At 43.0% G+C, this 19,266-nt stretch overlaps 2 protein-coding genes across 21 annotated transcripts in view; one reads left to right on the forward strand and one right to left on the reverse strand.

Annotated features, from left to right (window-relative positions):
• The window catches only part of LOC142948282 (uncharacterized), a 37,298-nt gene that overhangs the window by 8,702 nt on the left and 9,330 nt on the right, over positions 1–19,266 (reverse strand). The window contains exon 2 of one of the 9 annotated variants that reach the window (XM_076090212.1): positions 846–1,020. The exons of 7 other annotated variants lie outside the window; for them this stretch is intronic. The gene's annotated coding sequence lies outside the window, so the exon portion shown is untranslated. Of the gene's footprint in view, positions 1–845; positions 2,638–19,266 lie in introns of those variants that run through there. One more of the 9 variants, XM_076090211.1, reaches the window with a different exon arrangement.
• rab11fip4b (RAB11 family interacting protein 4 (class II) b) overlaps positions 969–19,266 on the forward strand; it is a 51,511-nt gene continuing 33,213 nt past the window's right edge. For 6 of the 12 annotated variants that reach the window (XR_012953482.1, XR_012953483.1, XR_012953485.1 and 3 more), the window contains exons 1-4: positions 969–1,239; positions 5,717–5,804; positions 6,287–6,370; positions 7,923–8,002. Coding sequence is in view for 8 of the 12 variants with exons in the window: in XM_076090198.1 (XP_075946313.1) it covers positions 1,087–1,239; positions 5,717–5,804; positions 6,287–6,370; positions 7,923–8,002 (405 nt within the window). In the remaining 4 variants the exon portion in view is untranslated. Of the gene's footprint in view, positions 1,240–1,843; positions 1,928–5,716; positions 6,384–7,922; positions 8,003–19,266 lie in introns of all 12 variants that reach the window. The other 6 variants (XM_076090196.1, XM_076090191.1, XM_076090192.1 and 3 more) reach the window with 6 other exon arrangements.

The raw sequence follows: 19,266 nt of genomic DNA on the forward strand, positions 1-19,266 counted from the left end.
CTCGTCTCGAAATCAATGTTTATTTGAAATGGGTTTTTGGTTAGATGCCTAAAATAAGGTCTGTGGTTAAGACAAGCTGAAGAGCTTTTTCACGATATTGTTCTTCCACATAAAACACGTCAGTAGATACCCCTTTCATACATTTTCTTATAAAAAGGCGGTTCTTAACAAGAGGCTAAATACAACTGCAAAACGTCATCATGCTGACAGCCTGCACAGCCTTGTTGTGTATACTTGTGCTAATGCGACCGTGGTGAAGTTAGTTAGCTTTTTTACTTCTGCCGATTGCATTCAGGGTGCAAAAATCCTACAAGTGGTGTTTATTTGTGAAAATTATCTTGCTGAACAAAACATGTAAGTAATTTCTGCAATAATCCAAAATCCAGTGGAAAAATCCCATTGGCTTTTTTGTCAAGGTAACCAGTATGATGCTAACTTCCCGGTTGGCCTACAAAAATACGTCATCCCTGCAGCGTTCTCTTGCCATAAAATTTGGCGCACACATTGATGTCCTGGATTAATTAAATTGATCCCCTGACTTTTCCTCTAGCGCCACCAAACAGTCAAAAAAGTTGCTTCATGCCAACTTAAAAAAATCAGAATCAGTACTTTGTGTTTATTGCTAATTAAGCTATGTTAGTTGACCTTTTCTTGTGATTTGTTCATCGTGCTAAGGTTTGTTGAACCCGCGTGACAGAATATAGTTTATTGTAGACTCTGCATCTATATTACTTAGTTTCAACATTGGCTGCTCTGGGAATTAGCTGTTAAAAACACTGCAGTGAAGCTGAAAAAGTGATTACAAACTGAGTGGGAGGAGGTGAGACACAAGTGGACTACTTTACTTTCCAGGTAATGAAAAACACTGTCGTGCTTCGTTTTGCTTCCGGGTTGGGACGGGTCTTGTCCTCTCTCGTCCATCAGCATCACACTCCCCCCCTCTCTCTCTCGCGCGCGCAGCAGCAGCAGCAGCATCCACGAGCGCGCACTTGCCCGAGCGGTTTCCCAACAATGTGATGTCTTTGTGGGTCACGTCGGGGTAAAAACCACCCCAGAGAGAAGAAGAAGAAAAAAAGCATTAAAGAGATGGATGAAGACTTCGCTCCTGAGCCGGAGCGTCTGCGGACATTCGTGAGGAAACTCAGAGAGGTGTTTGACGCGTGTGACGAGGACTCTGACGGGTTTATCCGCCCTGAACACTTCGTGCAGCTGGGTTCTCAGTTTGGACGAGCAGAACAGGTGAGAGCATGCGTCTTTTTGTCTTCTTCTTAAACTATAGGCTACCGCCCGCCATTCAGGTTACATAAGCAAACGAATAACTAAATAAATATATTTTTTTGAACTTTGTAATAAAAAAAGAAGAACGTAGGTCACTGTATCTCGTCTTTCACATTGCTATGTGATAAAAAGCTTACACGAAGTCCCACCTTTGTTTTTTGACATGAGGTCAGCTCGACCTGCAGGGACAAACAGATGCAGAGGAGGTTCCTGTTGAAAGTTCTACAGGTTGGAGCCAAAGCAGGAATATGTTTTTGTTCCTTAATGCACTTGGAACAGTGGGCTTATGTATCTTTCCAGCAAAACAGTCTGGTGCTCCTTCAGTTTACCTCTGTGACCTGAAACGTGTGTGTTGAATAAGGTGGTTGTTAAGTTCTGAAGCAGGAAAGTAACTGTAATGTTAGCAACATTGTCTGGCGGAAATATGCAATTCACTTTTAATGGTGCCTCGTGCAAGATATTTCCTGAATTCTAGTTTTTAAAAAATTCATGAACTTTATTTTCAGAATGTGAAGAGGTTGCAGTGTTGACGTTATGTCAAAGACGTCTATGTATTGTGTTGCAGAGATATCTGCTGTATGGAGCATGCTAACCAGCTAGCCTCGGCCTGCCCTGTCCTGTCATACCACTTGTACCTCAAGACGCTAAAGTGAGTCACTGTAGCGTCCGGTCTGCCCCAAAGATTATGAAGTCTGTCAATTTAAAAGATAGTTACTTGCACATTTGTCGGAGTAACATTTACTGTCCGGTCTTATACCCATACTACTGTTTGCTAGAAAAATAATTTGTTTGACCCAGTGCATAGAAGGTCAAATGCAGTATGCCAAAAAAAGATCCCTGGATGTCGCATTTATGCACCAATGTGCTTTTATGGCTTCTGTGACCCTGAATCCTCTACGCAGCAGATATATATGAGCAAGAGGGTCAGAGTTCAAGGTGCCATGTTAGGAGCAGCTAATATGTCCCAATTAAATGCATACTGCATGCAACAGTATGCACTCTGTAAAGGAAGCTGCAGTATGTACTAAAAGAAAAAGTATGCAATATGGAGTTGTGTGTGAAACCGCTCAGTGAACTACATCTCTCGTCTTGCACAATCTACGTCACCACTGCCAACATGGCCGTTACTTTGGCTTGCTAGCTAGGTAACTTAGACTTACACATTGTTGATGGGAGTACATCCCGGTACAAAACAAACAGAGAGAGACGCCACTTAGCGACTTTTTGGCTGTGTAGTCTCTCTAATTACGCATTTTCACAGACTTTTACTTCAACCATTGTATGACAAAATGAGACTTTCGTGACATGCAAAAAACGAAACCTAAAAAACAAAAGTCTTACGTCTTCTAGTTTGCGAACAAATGAGGAATATTACTGGTTCATATTTTAGATGTTTTCATCAGTGCGGGTGTCACAGTGGACGTCCCTCGTGTCTCACTGCGTGCCGGGGTAATTGAACACTGCGGTTGATTGGCTCCCCGGTGTTGTGTTGCTCATCGGCGGGAACATCGAGGAGACACTGATTAGCTCCTGAGGGGGAAGCCTTCCACTGACCTGGGAAACGGATTCACAGGATCAAGTAGATGCAATTCTTAACTCCACGGTCGTAGATCCCACACGATACACTGCGCAACATGTTACACGTCACATTGTGCATTGTGTCAGCTTTTATTTATTGTTTATCGTGATATAAATATTCCCTCACTCTTTTGGTGAGAATGATTCAGAAGTCGCACACAAAACATCTATTCTATGATCATGTGACCCAAAGTGTATTCATAGTACAGAGTATGTACAGAAAAAGAAACGCATGCACATTACGTGTAGTCTGTTTGGTTTCCACTTTCTGATAGATGCACCGTATTAAGCAGCCTCCTGCATGTGTTGGCCTCTCATGTCATTGTCCTTTATGGGTGAATCCCACCGTGACCTCTATTGTCACTATTGTACACAGTGGGTGACGCTCTCCCCGTTGCACAGTCACATGCAAATGTGCACACGCTCACGTAGTCCTACAGTTTTCTCCCCTGACCGCTTTCCTTTCCCCTTCACTTTGTCCTGAGGACAAGAGAGGGGCAATACATCTAGGCTGTTTCATTCCAAATAGATGGATTTCCTTGCTCGTCCTCTAATGAATGCTTGAATGCATAGTGACACACCTTTTTAAAAGTCTGAGGTCAAAGTTCACTGTGACCACGCATAGTTCATATGCCAATTGTGCCAATTTCACACAAACATCTAAAAGGATGAAGTGGTGACATTTTGGACGGACGTGGATGTAAACTGCCACATCACTGGTCGGCGGAGGAATACAACGTGAGGCTGTGATTCTAGTTTTTTTAACCTGAGAAAACCCTGAAGTTGTTTTTCCGTTTCAGTCACAACCCGTTGCTAAAATTAGTGCTGTTGAATTTGAAATGGCTGTGGGTAGCTTGCAGACAGAATAATGCATTATTCAGCCGTGGTGCAGAGCGCTGAAAGGCAGCAGCGATGTGGATGTGGGCGGATCATGAGTCAGGGTGTGCATGCGCTTGGGCATGCTTTAATTATACAGATGTGTGATATTGCACATGAGGTGTGTTGGATTGTTTTAGGAAACCGTCCCAATGCCTTCAGTCTGGGTTCAGATCAAAAGTTATTCACATAGAATTATTGTTCCTGGAGGCAGTGAGTGAAGGCCTAAGGATGGTGATGTCTTATTGTTTGTTTATCCATCGATCAACATGAAGAGTACAGCTACCGGCCAAATGTCCACATAATTATTATTATTATTATTGTGGTTCCCTGGAAAATATCTTCTCATAATTGTGGTGACATCTTGTACATTCATTCATGTTATGTGTGGGGGACCATGCTGACAGGCAAGAAGATCACAGGAAGTTGACAGAAGTTGACTAAATGTGCACGCTACAAATAGAAACTAATGTACTCCCAATACTAAATGCATTTTAAACATGATGTACTAAACATTAAGCTATGTGCCATCTTTTATCTGTTAGCTGGTGGTCAACAAAACTCAACTGAGGAGAAATGGACCTTTGTGTTAAAAGCAGAGCGTGAGCTGGAGGATTACTGACATTTATATCAGCGGTGTGGCAGCAGGCGTGGCCATCACATTAGGAACAAGAACATATTTTAAGATTAACAGGTGCCCAGAGGAGATTGCCATAAATGTGCCCAGATGATAGACCATGTTGATTTTATTCATACTATTATCTTTAAGGTTACACTCAGTGCTCCTCAGGCTATGCAATGATAGAAACATGTTGTTGGGCCAAACTAACACCCAGCATTGTGCTGTGCGTGCCATTTTTTTCAAGATGATAAAGGCAGTAAACTGATGTTGGACATTTATTGTTGGTCATTATCCTACAGGGTTATTATCATTTCAAATCCCATCTTTTTTGCATGACTTTGCATAGTAGTTCCTTTGCAGGAAAATTCAAACGTACGTTTTTGAAGAAGAGGAAACGTCTGGCGCTCAGTTGTTCGGGTTGCATAAGTTATCATTCAGCATGGAGTGCGTAGTGTAGCTCTGCATTTTTAAAATGCCACAGTGGTGTTTTAGTACTTGAGCAGTCTCGAGGTCTCTGAATGGAGCGCGTTTTCACTCGGCCTTGTCTCAGGATTTTAGTTCAAAACCACAACTGCAGGGATATCCACAAACTCGCTGTGCATTGTCTAAATGTATTTGTTTACATCACGATTGCTTTTAGAAACAAAGGAATATCCTCGCATATAAAATCCTCCCCTGCGATGCCTTTTGATCATTTTATCAAGACATTTCTCATGGTACATTTGTTCACACAAATGTACAGTAAATATGGCAAAAGAAAAAGAGGTGAATGAGGAGGAATTTCCCTTTTTTCTGTGGGTATTGCTTTGGAAATGTTGCTCTTTCAAATCAATTTGAGAAGTGCCTACGGTTTGCATGTTCCACATTTCATAGGAAATGGGTGTCATGTAGTGTTGGACTGTTGTTTGCATTGATAATAAAAACAGAGGATAGGTGCAGCATGAGAGAATGACTCACTGATGTACTTAATAAGGTTGGTGATAAGTAACCTTCTGCAGCACTCTTCATCTCTGTACAGAGCCTTTTCAGTGCAATGATGAAAGTGAGGGTGAGTCACGCACCTCAGCCGCCTGTCTATCTCGGTAACGGCTGGTTTAATGTGGCAGTGGGGAGGCACAGACCTGCATTAACGCACACATATAAACACTAACGCATGTAAATGCGTGTTGAAGTTAATCAAACCTGTGTTTTTCATGCAACAAAATAATCTCTCAAATGTAAGAATTAACCAGAAGCATCGTAGCAGCAGTCTACGTACCAGCGTAGACCGATACAGGGAGCAGAATAACCTCATCCGTAACAATTTTACTTTGCATCGACAGAAATGAGCTCGGTCATGTTTTCTCCGTGCCTTCTCCTCAGGTGAAGAAGTTGGCCAGATGTCTGGACCCCGACTCTCACGGGAGGATCGACTTCAAAGACTTCTGCCGCGGCGTGCTCACCATGAAAGGTGAGAATGTGTGTCCGTGTGAGGAGGAAGAGTTTTAAGGGCTGCACAATGTTGTGTCGCTTGTTACTGTGTCTTGCTGCCTTCAACAGTGGCTTTTGGTAATAATGTAGCATAGGCTGTTTCTATTGACTTCAATTCCTACAATAATCCAAATGTACTTTTGCTGCACTATAGCAGAACATTTCCAGCATCGGTGTCGGTCTTTTAATAAATCCATTCAGCTACCTGCAGGCATCCCTGGAGCAGACCGACTGACAGCAAACTCACACAAGTTGGTGTTCCACTGTTTTGAAGTATTTCACAGCAACAACCAGGAGACGCCTCTACAGAACATTCAGCTGGTTAGCTTAGAGTGCGATGAATGAATCCAGTGAAGCCCTGATAACGCTACCCCTGCTTAACCAAGTGGAATGAAGTATCGTTTGTGCCAACTCATCATATTCCCTCTTTCCGGGGGTCTGTTCTCTTTGTTTTCTGCCCAGACTGGGAGTCTTGTGTAAAACCAGGTCAGCTTACCCTCAACAGTACACCAGGCCAACCAGGACACAGGAGGGGACAGAGCCGGGGTACGGCCGCCCAGTAAGAGGGGCAACAAATTGGGTTTCTGGTTCTGCATGGCTGAGTGCTATTGAGTTGACCTGGCCTCAATAATACAATGCTCATTAAACACTGGAGTGTCCGTTAATGACAGTCCATTAGACTTCCTTTACACCAAAGATCTTCTGCCCCTCATGTCTACTAACGCCTGGTCGCATAATGAGTACATTTAAAGCGGCTATCACTTGTTTTTATAGCAACAATGTATCAAATGAAAATGTGACGGTGATGAACCTCTTGAGAGTTATCACCTGATATGAGAGTGTTGGACATTTTTAGTTTAATTAAAGCACAAAATGACCACATATAGTAACTTATAATGCATTATAACAGTGATTATAATGCATAATAATAAGATTATAATGTATTACAACTATCGGAATTATATCACATCCTTTAGTAAATGACCAGCAATTATGATCCTTGACCTTAAAAATCACAACATAACATGCTTTGTGATATGTTCTGATTATTGTTATGAAGCATTAATGAGTGCTTCTAACTATATTTCTGCAGTGCTATAAGCAGATTTTAACCCATTGTAAGTATGTTTATAATGGATTGTAGAAAGTGTTACTAAAGGTTTTATTCATTGTGCATTTTTCTGGATGAAGTGCTGCGTCTTTTACCTCCTATCAACTCTGTGAGGTCTCCCATTGGCGCCCCCTCACAGCTGTTTTCCTGTTTCTTTCTTCGTACTCTGGTTCCTAAATAATAGATCGGTTTCATAAATTACACCACTTATCTGCTCTCTCCTCCTAGTTTTATCACAGGGAGTGTTTTGCTTTTTGTCCTAAAATTGACCTGCTGTGGGGTTTTTTGTGGAACACATCTTTATTATGAATTATGCATCCAATGTGTCTTTTTCACATCCAGATTTGTATGTAATTATCCTCTACCCTGCCCCCCAGGAACACACACACCAAAATGGTACTCGTAGGACAGCCAGTCTTAGTTTACAAGCACGGTGGAGTATCAAAAGTACAGGGAAAAATAACAAAACACAGAGTAGAAAAATAACAAAAAGAATAATACAGACAAAAACAGCCTCCCCCCAGCATTCAGCCATCATTCCTCGGCCTAGAAAATGACCCTCCGGAATATATTGTATATTCTAGCTCCCAAATAATCCAGAAACAGAGTCCATATATGATAAATGATACCAGTTTTACCCCTAGACCAGTATGTTAGACCATTGTAGCATAGGCACCATATGTTATCACATTTATCGGTGTGTCCTTCCTACACAGTTTATCCAAATCGAATTCTTTCATGAAAACCAAATGTTTGGAAACTACTTTCACCAAGAAATTCTGAACACAGCACCAAATAGTGTGAGTATAACCGCCGGCGTCCTTGTTTGAGGCGATGCAGCAACCTGAGCTGTAGTTCCAACAGAAGATATATTGTGTGTTTAGCATCACCTTCAGGTTCAGCAGCTTGGATAGGAAACGATTACGCTGCAGAATCTCAAACAGACTGAGATGAGTCATGCGTGCTTTGTATTTCTTTTCTTTGCAGGTTATGTTGGAGTCGTAACAAAGAAAAGCGGTGCACGGTTCATCACAGGGTCATATGAGGCAGCGAAGAGTTGCTATCGGGTAAGTTTTTAAAGTGTGTGCATGTGTACTTTATTAAGAGTCCAATTTAACTGAAATGTATCGCCTCCAAATGGATCAAATGTCACATGATTTAGAACTATCCGAAAAGAAGACAATAATCTGTGTTCATTTTACATGTCAATGCTGCATATACATCTGGGTGAATATCGGCACCGCAGCACGTAAAGTGAGCAGCAGGTTAATTGTGGTACAGTCAGAAACTATAGAATGTCCTCGGCAGCTTCCTTGTGACTTCCTGTTGGAGAGGAGTCCCAGCATGCTGTCTGTGGGTTATAATTTATATATGGATATACATGTAAAATACATAGTGGTCTGACACTAAATCCAATAATGACAAAAATGCTTTTCATTTATGAATTCATTTTAAAGTTTTTAGTGGTTTTTTTGAGACAACTCCTAGACCGGACAACACTGTGTAGCAACCTGTCAATCACAAGGTAGACACACCCATTTTCTCACAGACTTCTATCCAGTCCGACTCATTTTTTGCAACCAGAGGATCCGCCCCCTGCTGAGAGAGTTAGAGGGTTGAAAGTTAAAACGACATCAGCTACAATGTTGCAGTAAAGTCAGAGTGGGTGCAGCTTGTACGTTACTATTCTGTCCACTTGGTGGTAGTGTTCGACTGCTGCTGTACAGTAGAAGACAGGCAGTATGTCCAAATAACTTACACACGGTCTTGCTTGTATGTTATCTGTACAAAACCCCAGATGAGTGGATGAGACACGTGTCTAAAAACTGTTTGATTTGTTCTTCTACATGTATTATTTTAGCTTTGAAGACATTTAGTTAATTGATACAAAAAGTGGTACAAAAACATAAAGGTTTTTCCTTTAACATCAACTGTGAACATTTCACAAAGAATTAAACCGATTTTTCAATTTATCCCTCAGATGGAAAGTTTGTACAGATGTACTAATTTGGTTTTATTGCCACGCGGCCTTTTGTTTGACTCCTACTGACGTCCGTGTCCGCTGAGATAATCGCTTCTTTACATCATCGTCTAACTCCTCTCGCTGTTACATGTGACACTTATTTCACAAACTCCAGAGACTATCTCTTTGGAAATTTGGTACTTTACATGCAAAACCACTTCCTCTAAGAACATTGATACTTTGCAAAGTCAATTAAACATCAGCTCCACTTCATAGTGGAGCAATAACTGCAGGGTATTCTGTGCAGCAGGTTTGCATCAATATTCCAGCCTTAGACTGTCTTTTGACATGAATCCACAGGTTTAGAGAAGTCTTTTCTGCTGCCATTGGTACAGTATACCATTTCATCATACCAACAGAGAAGTGCTCTTAAAATATTCACACTGGGTGAAATGCAATACGGTCGCTACCTACTGTGTCTTTCATCGGCACTACAAAGCACTTCTCTTTTTTGGAAATGCTGTCTCATTTGCGCACTTCCCTTTGAGACCCGGCTTATAAAAGAAATTCTGGTGGCAGACATACCATTTTATAATTCAGGATTACTTTTCACTGTTTTATCATTTTCTCCACACAGTGACAGGTAGGTGTTGCAGTTATGGGTTTTTAGTTGTCTGTTTGAATATGTATGCATTGTGTTTTAAGCTTTTAACCCAGGAAATGTCTGTGATGACTGGGGAACAAGAAATTAGCCTTTCTCCAGGATGGAAATATGCACGGTACTGTACTTCTGCAGTGTAGACAGACCGAGGATTAAGGATGACATTTCATATTGTTACCCACACCAAGTTGAAGTTCTTTCTTTATGCACGGGGAAGCAGTCAATGACAATCTTAAGTCTCACGCGCCCACCAACAATGCTAATTCAATTTTTTTTCGAAAAAGTAGAGTGCAGATCTCCGCCAGGTGTGTCTTCACCGACCACCGCTGTATTGTGTGTTTGAATGAACACAACACGCACATTTACTAAGCCTCCGTCGAGACTGCGAGTGTACCAGACGTGTTTTTCACTCGCTTGTCTCACACAACAAATACGCTCTCATTGTAATCCTTGCAGATGTTTGCGTGGGCTCTGCATGGGTTCGCGGCTCAGCTCGGCCTCACGAGTGTAACAACGACTTGAAGCGCTTGTTTAGGCTTCAAGTCCACGAGAGGCAGTGCACTCAACTGTGTGTGTAGCTGTGAGCCGAACACGGCATCCAAAACAATTAAAGTGAGCAGACTGTCGTCCCCCACTGCTGAGGGTCGGAGATGCACTCAGCTGTGTTATCACTAGTGGCCCCTACCGGCCGGGGGCCGGTTAAGAGCAGTGAGTGGGGAGTCAGTAGGCATTCAATGGCAGTATAGAACAGGCAGTAAAATGTGTTTTCAGAAAGTGTGAGTCACCGCAAAGAGCTCCTTGAGCATGCAGCCATAACTGAGCAAATATTAATAACCAAAATATTATACAGTTTGCATGATTGATCGCATGATCCACCTGGCAGAGATAATAAAAAAGGAAAAGCAAGCGAGCAAAATGAGAATCTAACATCAAATTTCAAATACGTTAAAATAAGGAATATCATTTTTAGATGGCTCAAACAAAAAAGAAAAAAACGAGTAGATGGCTTGGTAAATCTCTCTTATATACAGCACATTTATACATCACCTCGTTTTAGTGCTGTTTGAAGTGATCATAGCTCTTACAGCTGTGAATATGAGAGCTACTTGGCCGGTGTGTATACATAATTGATGTTGTAACATCGAGTCTGTCGTGCTCGGCAGCAAAGATGGTCATTTACAGGGAGTGTGTGCAGCGCTCTGCTGTTGAAACACTTTGTGTGAAGGACTTCTTTTCACCTTGTGTTTGTGTGTTATTGAACGTTTCCCTCGAGTGAAGTACTCTCTGAACTCTAAACTGCTGCATGAGAAAGCAGCCACGGGGAAACTGCAGCCAGTCGAAGCTACGGCAATGTTTTTTTTACATAGAAACAGTTATCTAAGGAGTTTTAGTGGACAGAGATAACGTGAAACTAATACCAGCTATTAAACCTCCTCACTTTATTAACATCTCCTCAGTCTACTGGAGGTATTGTGTAAACGTCTCCTTATCTCATTCCCACATTAGAGAGGACTTCTCTCTCTTTTGTTGGGTGAAGATATGTGGCATATTTTTTTTTATAATTCGATTTACGATGCATAGAAGCTCAGTTATTTGAGAGCCGGGGTGTCCGGTTGTGGGAGAAAAAAAACATTCAGGCGTAAAGTTGTGTTGCCATAGCAAGAAGAGGGAGGAATCCCAGAGCTCCCCAGGGTAGAGCGCTGCAATGGTATGTGTGTGTGAGAGTGTGTCTGCGTGTGTGAGAGTGTGTGTGTGTGTGTGTGTGTGTGTGAGAGTGTGTGAGAGGGAGTGAAAGAAGAGAGGGAGGAAAGGTGAGAAGTGTCTCATTATTGCAAAAGATGTTGTAGGAGAGATTTATTAGCTTCTTTCTTGCCGCTTGGGTTAACACACCTGAACACATACACACTCACACACACACACACACACATATATATACACACATGCAGCACACACATCCAGAAATATCAGTAACTACAGGGGAAAGATTCTGCAGGTGCTGAAATAAATTTTGGCTCGTAGCAAAGACAGATTGAACTGGTACACTAAGCACCTGGGAGGACATTGTGTGTGTGTGTGTGGGGGGGAGGGAGGGATGTCTTGGCCTAGATGCTCGGCTGCAGGGTAAACAGAGACGGGGAGAGCAGGATCAATAGGAGACAGAGTGGGAGGCGACTCTAAATGATACATCTTATGGACTGGAGCAAAAGACAAAAAGTGAATAATCTCTAAATAAACTGAGTTTAAATCATTCAAACATCCATAATAATATTCGAATCAGCTGATCCGTGTATATATTCTCCTCCCTGCAATGTGCACAGACAAATGCTCCTCCATGTGAAACATTGTGGGACTCACACACGAGTGACGGTGAACTCATTTTATGATCAACCATGTTTCATGAAAAGCCGCATCAATTAACTTTTCTGCACAATTGGGGGATAATTATCTGTGGGTGTGTCACCACGAGTCTTATTTTCATTAGACGCTGTCATTTGACCCATTGTTCTTTTCAAATGATTGATTAGTGCGTTTCACTTGCCAGTGAGTTGTCAACACTGAGAAGGAATTACACATTTGATCTGTCACGATAATACAAGTTTATTATTATTATGTACATAACCTGACAATGTTCATTTCATTTACATACTATGGTCAATTAAACTCCATTTATGTCTTTGGACACAGTCGACAAGCAAAATGCCAGGGTGGTGTGACGAAAAAACAACCCGAAAATGTGAAATACTCGCCTGTGAATATTACATGTCTAAGGCTTTTATTGTGCAAAGTGAAAACGGAAGGAGTGGATCTAGTCTGTGCTGCCTTTGTCAAGGTCGAAAGGAGTAATGAAGTTTGCCATCTTGGTTCGCACTACGGAGCCTGTGTGTTGTTCCGTAAATATAGGCGCAACTGAAATTGATTGCTTGATGCCTGTATTTGTGGTGCTCGTGACAACATTGCACCAAATTCGACCCCCCCCCCCCGGGACCCCAGCAATACACCCAGAACGTCTGAAGTTGATCGGATGAACGGTTCTGGAGATATGCGATGGACACACAGTGTGTGTGCTTTATAGTTCGATGTTGATCAATGCAAAACAAAGCACAACATTTTGGAACAATATCTTCAACCCCTTTACATTCAGCAGGAGATAATTATGAGTGAACCCAAACGCACACAATTCCTTAACCAGCAGGGAACCTCAGAGATCCTGAAAATATGTGAAAACCAAACGGCGGCCCAGATTTGCTGAGCCGCTGCAGAAAAATAATCAATAATTTACGCCTCATTTGTCCTCACATGGAGAGATGTTGATGTTTTTTTTTTTCTCCTCGTGGTTTCTAGCAGGTCAGAGGAATCATCTTGAGCTCTCTGCCTCTAATCTGCTCTCCTGTCAAACCTCATGTGCTCTTTCTGCGTGTTTTCTTCATCTCCTGCTTGTTTCGTTTGATCTCTGTGCTCTCAGTGAACATGCATACGATACTGTTTGTGTGTGTGTGTGTGATGGCTGCAGAAGTGAGGTTTGCAGGTCAGACGTAAGCACAAGAAATAGTTGTCATGATGTCACCCTCACTTTTTCTTTTTCTTCCCCTCTCGTCTGTTTCATACGCTCTTGTTCAGAGCACATCTCTTGCTCTTATTTATTACCCATCCCTCCCCAGCGCTCTGCTGCTCGTACTTTGTTCTTCTCTCATCCTTTTTCTAGAATTCTCTTTTGCTCATTGCTTCATGTCCTCTCTCTTTCCTCCCCTTGCTTGTCTACATGTTGCTCTCCCTTCTTTTTGATTTCTCCATCTCTTCCCACTCCCCCCCCCCCCCCCCCTCTTCTCTCTCCTTCCACAGTAGTGCTTCAGATGAGCAGTGAGGAGGAGATTGCTACTCTGGTCTCTGCAGTCATTTCATGGTCTGATTAAAGAACTGTGATGTGATGGGAGGCAAGTGAGGCAGAGAGAGGGGGAGGGAGGGGGGAGTTGAGACAGGAGAGAGCAACAACAAAAGTTGAAACAAAGAACAAAGGAAAAACAGAAAGGGGGTGAAAAAGGGAACCAGCGAGGAACAAAGAGAGAGTGAGTGCAAAGGGCATGTTTGCTGTTTACCATTGTTTGTGCAAGAGAGCGATGTGAAAATCAGCGAGTCGAGCCGCACTGCGGACTATGAAGAGGAGGCAACATCCCTCTGACTGCAGCATGAACACTTCCTCATGATGACTATCAACAAGCCTTCCTCAGAGCTGGGTGTTGGTATTTTGCTCTTTTTACACTTCAACTCCCTCTGAGTTAGCGGAAGTTTGTCGAAAGGTCAACATCAGTCGGTTTGCCTCTCAGCAATGCGATGATGCAAATGGCTCACGGTTCATATCACAGTGTCAATTCAGGCAGAATTAATCCGAGTATGCTGTAAACCCCACTGAAGAGCTGACAGCTGCATCCCTCTAGGGCTAAATGTTGATACGCTGATGCCACATTAGAACTGCTTGTGTTCTCTACTTTAAATGTGCCTTTACTGAGCACAAACGGCTAAAATGACCCGCGGTGGGCATTGTGACTGCTGTCTCTCAGAAGCAAGTTTGGTCGTGGTTACACTTGTCTTTTCAATGTGACGTCTGTGATCGGATGCGCCAGATCAGAATACGCCCTGTCCCGATATGTGTGTGTCCACACTTGACACTTCAATGCGACCTGCCTGGTTGTATAGTGATCGTATATAGTTTGTGGTCAAAGGGAACGTCTGCAAATTGGCGGACAACCACAATTAATTTGCTATAAATTCGTCCCAGTAAGTCCCCTCTTTCAGCTTGGCTCCAGCCTCGGTTTTCCTCCTCTCTTCCCCTTTCTCTCCTCTGGAGAGGAACTCCCGTAGATTGGGGGTGGGTGATGGAGACCTACGTTTAGATACATCGTCCGGATTGTGCCCACATGCTGTCCACACCTCACTGAGATCTTGACTCAAGGCGAGCCAGGCCACCATGACATGTGGATGGGCTGATAGGATCCCAGTTCCAGCAAGACCCAATCTCAGGCTTGACAGTTAATGAGTCCTGGCGAGATCAGATGACAACAGTGGCATTGAAAAGACAAGCGTAACCACGGCCAATGATGTTGTTATGACACCTCGAAACCTCTTAGGGAGGAAGTCATGGTTGGTAGTCAGACCACTTTTCGCATCCTGTTTCCTACCAACAGTCAGAGTTGGTTTCTTTTGACCAGGAGCACAATCTTGCCGTAACCTTAACCAAGACATTCTGCTGCCTAAACCTGACTGAACCTTGATTATAGTCATGAATAATTTTGAGTAACCTTCCTAAATATGCGTTTTGGAAAGCACTGACAAATGATTGAATTATTGATTAGCACCAGATCTACAAAATGCTACAGCATTTGTCTGCTTGGAAGGTGATGACAAAGAGGAGGACTGTTGATCTGGTTGCATCTATTTGATAAGAATTTTAAAAAAATGTAAGAATCTGAGAAACGCACCATAACGAAATTCACTTTTGTCAGGTCTCCGTTGAAGACGGGGGCTGCCGGTGTGATTTGTAGAGGTTGACAAATCATTTCAGCTTCAGTGTCTTTCTGTGTGTTTTATGTTTTTGGCGCACATGTGGAGCGGCATGTGCGAATGCCTGCAGGCATGTGATGTTTGGACAATCCAGAAACCAACGCGCTAAACTTTCTGGCCACATTGAAAGCCAGCTCAGTTGACTGACGGGCCTCGCTGACAGCCGTGGAAACCTTCCGATGTGTGATGCCAGATCGTCAACCATCTGGTACGATGCGATGTGATGGCACATGATGACAAGCTGTCTGCTAGATTCACCGTTTTTCCTGTGATCAGAGGACAGCGCTGGCAGTGTGGGCTTTTTACTGTGAGGTCCGCTAACGACCCAGACCTTTTCTTAGCTGCTGCGGTTAACGCCTTTTTTTCGAAATCTCATTTCAAGTTGGTGACACATCCTTTGTGGACTTTCCTACAGAAATAATTACACTTCAATAAAATATTCCACGTACAAGTCCAGCTTCAAAATAGTTTTTGGGAAATATTGGTGCTCACAGAAGTACAAATGTTTGGGTTTTGAAATGAGCACGTGAACGTCACAGAGATGAAACACAGTGTGATGGTTCAATCTCGCCTCTTCGATAGCAATTTCACAAGACAGGCTTGTTCCGCATGTTCTTCTTGGTGGGAAATCTTTGGTCCTCATGCAGATCCTAAACAAGACATGTGACACAGTCAGAGTAATGTTATGTGTTGTTGAGTCTTAAATACTGGAAGTTTTATTTCTACTACCTCCACTATTCGTAACTGCTTGTCGGATGGTAGTAAAAAAAGTGGACCTCGTGGTGTGTATGGAGCCTCCGTGCAGAACGGCGGCTGATGCAGCCATCGGCCACTATCGGACCCCAGTTCCACCAGTAACGCTGATTAATTGACCTCTAGTGTGGAGGTTAGAAGCCCTACACCCCCGCCCGACCACGTCGCTCTGCTGCCTCGGGGCGACTGGTTGCCCCGTCGCTCAGAGGTCCCTAGGGCCGATGGACCCGGTCACGCCTTTTTTCTGTCCTGGCCCCACAGTGGTGGAATGAACTCCCCATTGATGTCAGGACAGCAGAGTCGCTGTCCATCTTTTGGCGCAGGCTGAGAACTCACCTCTTCAAGAAGTACTACCCAGAGCCTTCCACTTAGCACTTATTGTATTGTATTGTATTGTATTAGCACTTATTAGCATTTATTGTATCCGTATTAGTTTGTTTCTGCTCTGGTTTTCACTCTGGTTTTCACTCTGGTTGATGCTCTTAGATGCTTGTGTAAACAAGGAGATGCACTTATGACTTCTGGTGACTAGTAGTTCTCTTGAATACCTATGTTGAATACACTTATTGTAAGTCGCTTTGGATAAAAGCGTCTGCTAAATGACTAATGTAATGTAATGTAGAAACCGAGCTGGGTTTGCACTCTCTTTAGCTCTCGTTTGTGCTCTTGGCACAACACGTGGCATCACAGAACAAGACCCACTGAGACCAGTATGACATATATATAACAGAGTTGACGTATCACAGGTATCTTGGTATAGCAACATATAGTATAGTGTCCATAGTATAATAAAGATTAGAGTGCTGTAGCATTTGTAGCACAGCCTGTAGGACGAGCACAGCATGAGGATTAAATCAATTATGTTGACAGTATATTGACTTTGAGTACATATAAAGGAGGTCACGGGACGCCATTGTTCTGAGCATGTGTGATGACAGTAGAAAGAAGAAGAATGGGAAAGACAAAAAAACAAAAGCAAGGATGATTGATAGATGCGAAGGAACGAGAGTTTGGAGCGAGATAAGAGCAGCAGAAGGAATGCAGATATAAGAGGTCTGAAGAGAGACGAAAGGAAAGAAAACAAAGGAAAGATAAGAGGTAGACCGAGAGAGAGAGAGAGAGAGAGAGAGACAGAACAGGCAAACAGCAGAGGCAGATAAACTAAGCAGCAGCAGCTTTATCTGATTTGTTAATGGGCGAGCCGTTTGGCCTCTGATTGTGAGTGACAGGGCTCATTAGTGCAGGTGACACGCGTCAGGCCCCACTTCCCAATCAGTTCTCTGTGCAGATGGAAACAGAAAGGAACGTCGTGGTCAGGACGGTATGGTCAAGCGTTCTTCAACAGATTAACACGGTGCTGGCAGACCCTGAAAAAGGATTAATTCATGTTCACGGAAGATCTACGATACGGTTAAACACTGCATTTTAATTGTTATTCATCGATATTTCTGACCATCTTTGGGCTTCTTGTGAAGATCAGAGTGAGAGAAACGGTACATGCACTATATTGTCTGAGGTTGTTTTCCCCTTTGGTTGAGTGTATGGTTTATTCACTGTTTCAAAACTTGCTTTTATTGTATTCTTTCCGACACTAAAAAGGTCTGAAGTTTTTATTGTTTTTTTATTATTAGGTGCCCCAAATAAAATCTCTTTTGGAGTGATTGATCTAAATGACTGAAAACTCATTCTGAGCCTAATAGCTCCTGTATAGTAAGAACTACAGTCTATTCTTTAATTCAGCCTTCCAGTTGTGCATTATTTAAAGTTATCTGATATAGAGTACGTCTGCGTCTCTCTACACTAAAATGACCTCTGAAGGAGAGGGCCCATCTGCATTTCTAGAATTTGTGAAAACTCCTGATCCCACGGGGGAAAAAAAACACAACTGTAATGCAGCTGTGTGGAAAATGTGCTCAATTGTCCACCCATCGATCCCAGTGCTGCAGAAATCCCCAAAGCCCCCCTTGAGAAAAGCTGCCCGTCAACCCAATGCTGTGGAGTTTGCAAAATCATCCTGGCGTCCTGGTAAGAAATGGGACAGATTGCGTGTAGCTGCAACCTTTGTTGTGTTTCCCCCTCATTTCTTCTTGGGGCTTCACGCTGTCAGTTACTCCCAAATATTTCATGCAGAATGTGGCACTCGTTGCTGTTTCCGTTGTCTCGGTTATACATCAAACTCCCAGAGGATTGGAAATGCGTACAACAATGGGCTGATTGGGAAGGAAGGGAATTACATTCCGTTATTTTCGGAAGAGCACAAGCACAGTTTTTTGGCACAAGCGTGTGTGGCTTAGTTGTTTAATGAGAGTTTTTGAAAGGCTTTCATACACATGCAAACACACACAAACGTGCACACAGTCTGGAACGGAGACATGGCCCAGCAGAGTCCCGCCAATGACAGTCAAGGACACGCCGCCACCGAGCAGACATGATGATCCTGTAACTATAGGGGAGGACTGCTAATGAACAGGAACATCACTGAGACCTCTCTCTCTCTCTCTCTCTCTCTCTCTCTCTCTCTCTCTCTCTCTCTCTCTCTCTCTCTCTCTCTCTCTCTCTCTCTCTCTCTCTCTCTCTCTCTCTCTCTCTCTCTCTCTCTCTCTCTCCATCACGCATACGAATTGCCAATTCTCCGCCGAGCTCAGCGATGGCTATAAGTCTTGTACTCAACTGGCTCTCGCTCATTTCAGTATGTGCTGTACATATAACTGTACATTGACATACCCCTTCTCAACCTTGTTGCAGCATTGTTTGCATTAATGCTCTCGTACTTCCTGTGTTGTCGGCCACCCAGTCTTTCCACTTCCCCCTTTCTCTCACTTCACCATCTTAATCCCTGGAAGCCAGATTTCGGAGCACCGTCACACACAGGAACAAGTAGCCCTTCAACTTTCTGATAAATGATGCTTTTCATTGGTATTTGATCACTGTGTTGATGTAGCGCGTGTGTGTCCCAGGGTTTTGTTTATATGAGTTGCAGTATTTATCCACTTACCAACTCTCCACTGAAGGTGTTTAAAGTCTTTTTATAGCAACATTCATATCGCTGACTTGAGAACATTATATTACGTTACATTTCAAGCTTGAGGCAGTGTTGTGAGATGAATGAGAATATGGGAGAGAGCTGAAATGAATGTGATGAACGAGGCCGGAGTCTGAGAGGAAGCCGAGGAAGTAGGTTTAATGCTAATTATTTCTACCGTTCCTCTTTAAAGGGGCTGCATTTGAAATTCAGAGCGTTGATATTGCAGCCAACAACTAATTGCAAGAGTAAAGATAAAGCTGTTAGCTCTGTCAGCGCTTTTGCTCAGTCGTCGCCATGTTGACGGCATCTTAAAGACAATCCCACAATCGTAGAGATGCTCTAGATCTGGAATTGAGCACCTTTAAATAGTTCT

Source organism: Anarhichas minor, unplaced genomic scaffold, assembly GCF_050575085.1.
Source record: "Anarhichas minor isolate MPS153535 unplaced genomic scaffold, ASM5057508v1 ptg000012l, whole genome shotgun sequence".
In the NCBI taxonomy this organism is placed as follows: domain Eukaryota; kingdom Metazoa; phylum Chordata; class Actinopteri; order Perciformes; family Anarhichadidae; genus Anarhichas; species Anarhichas minor.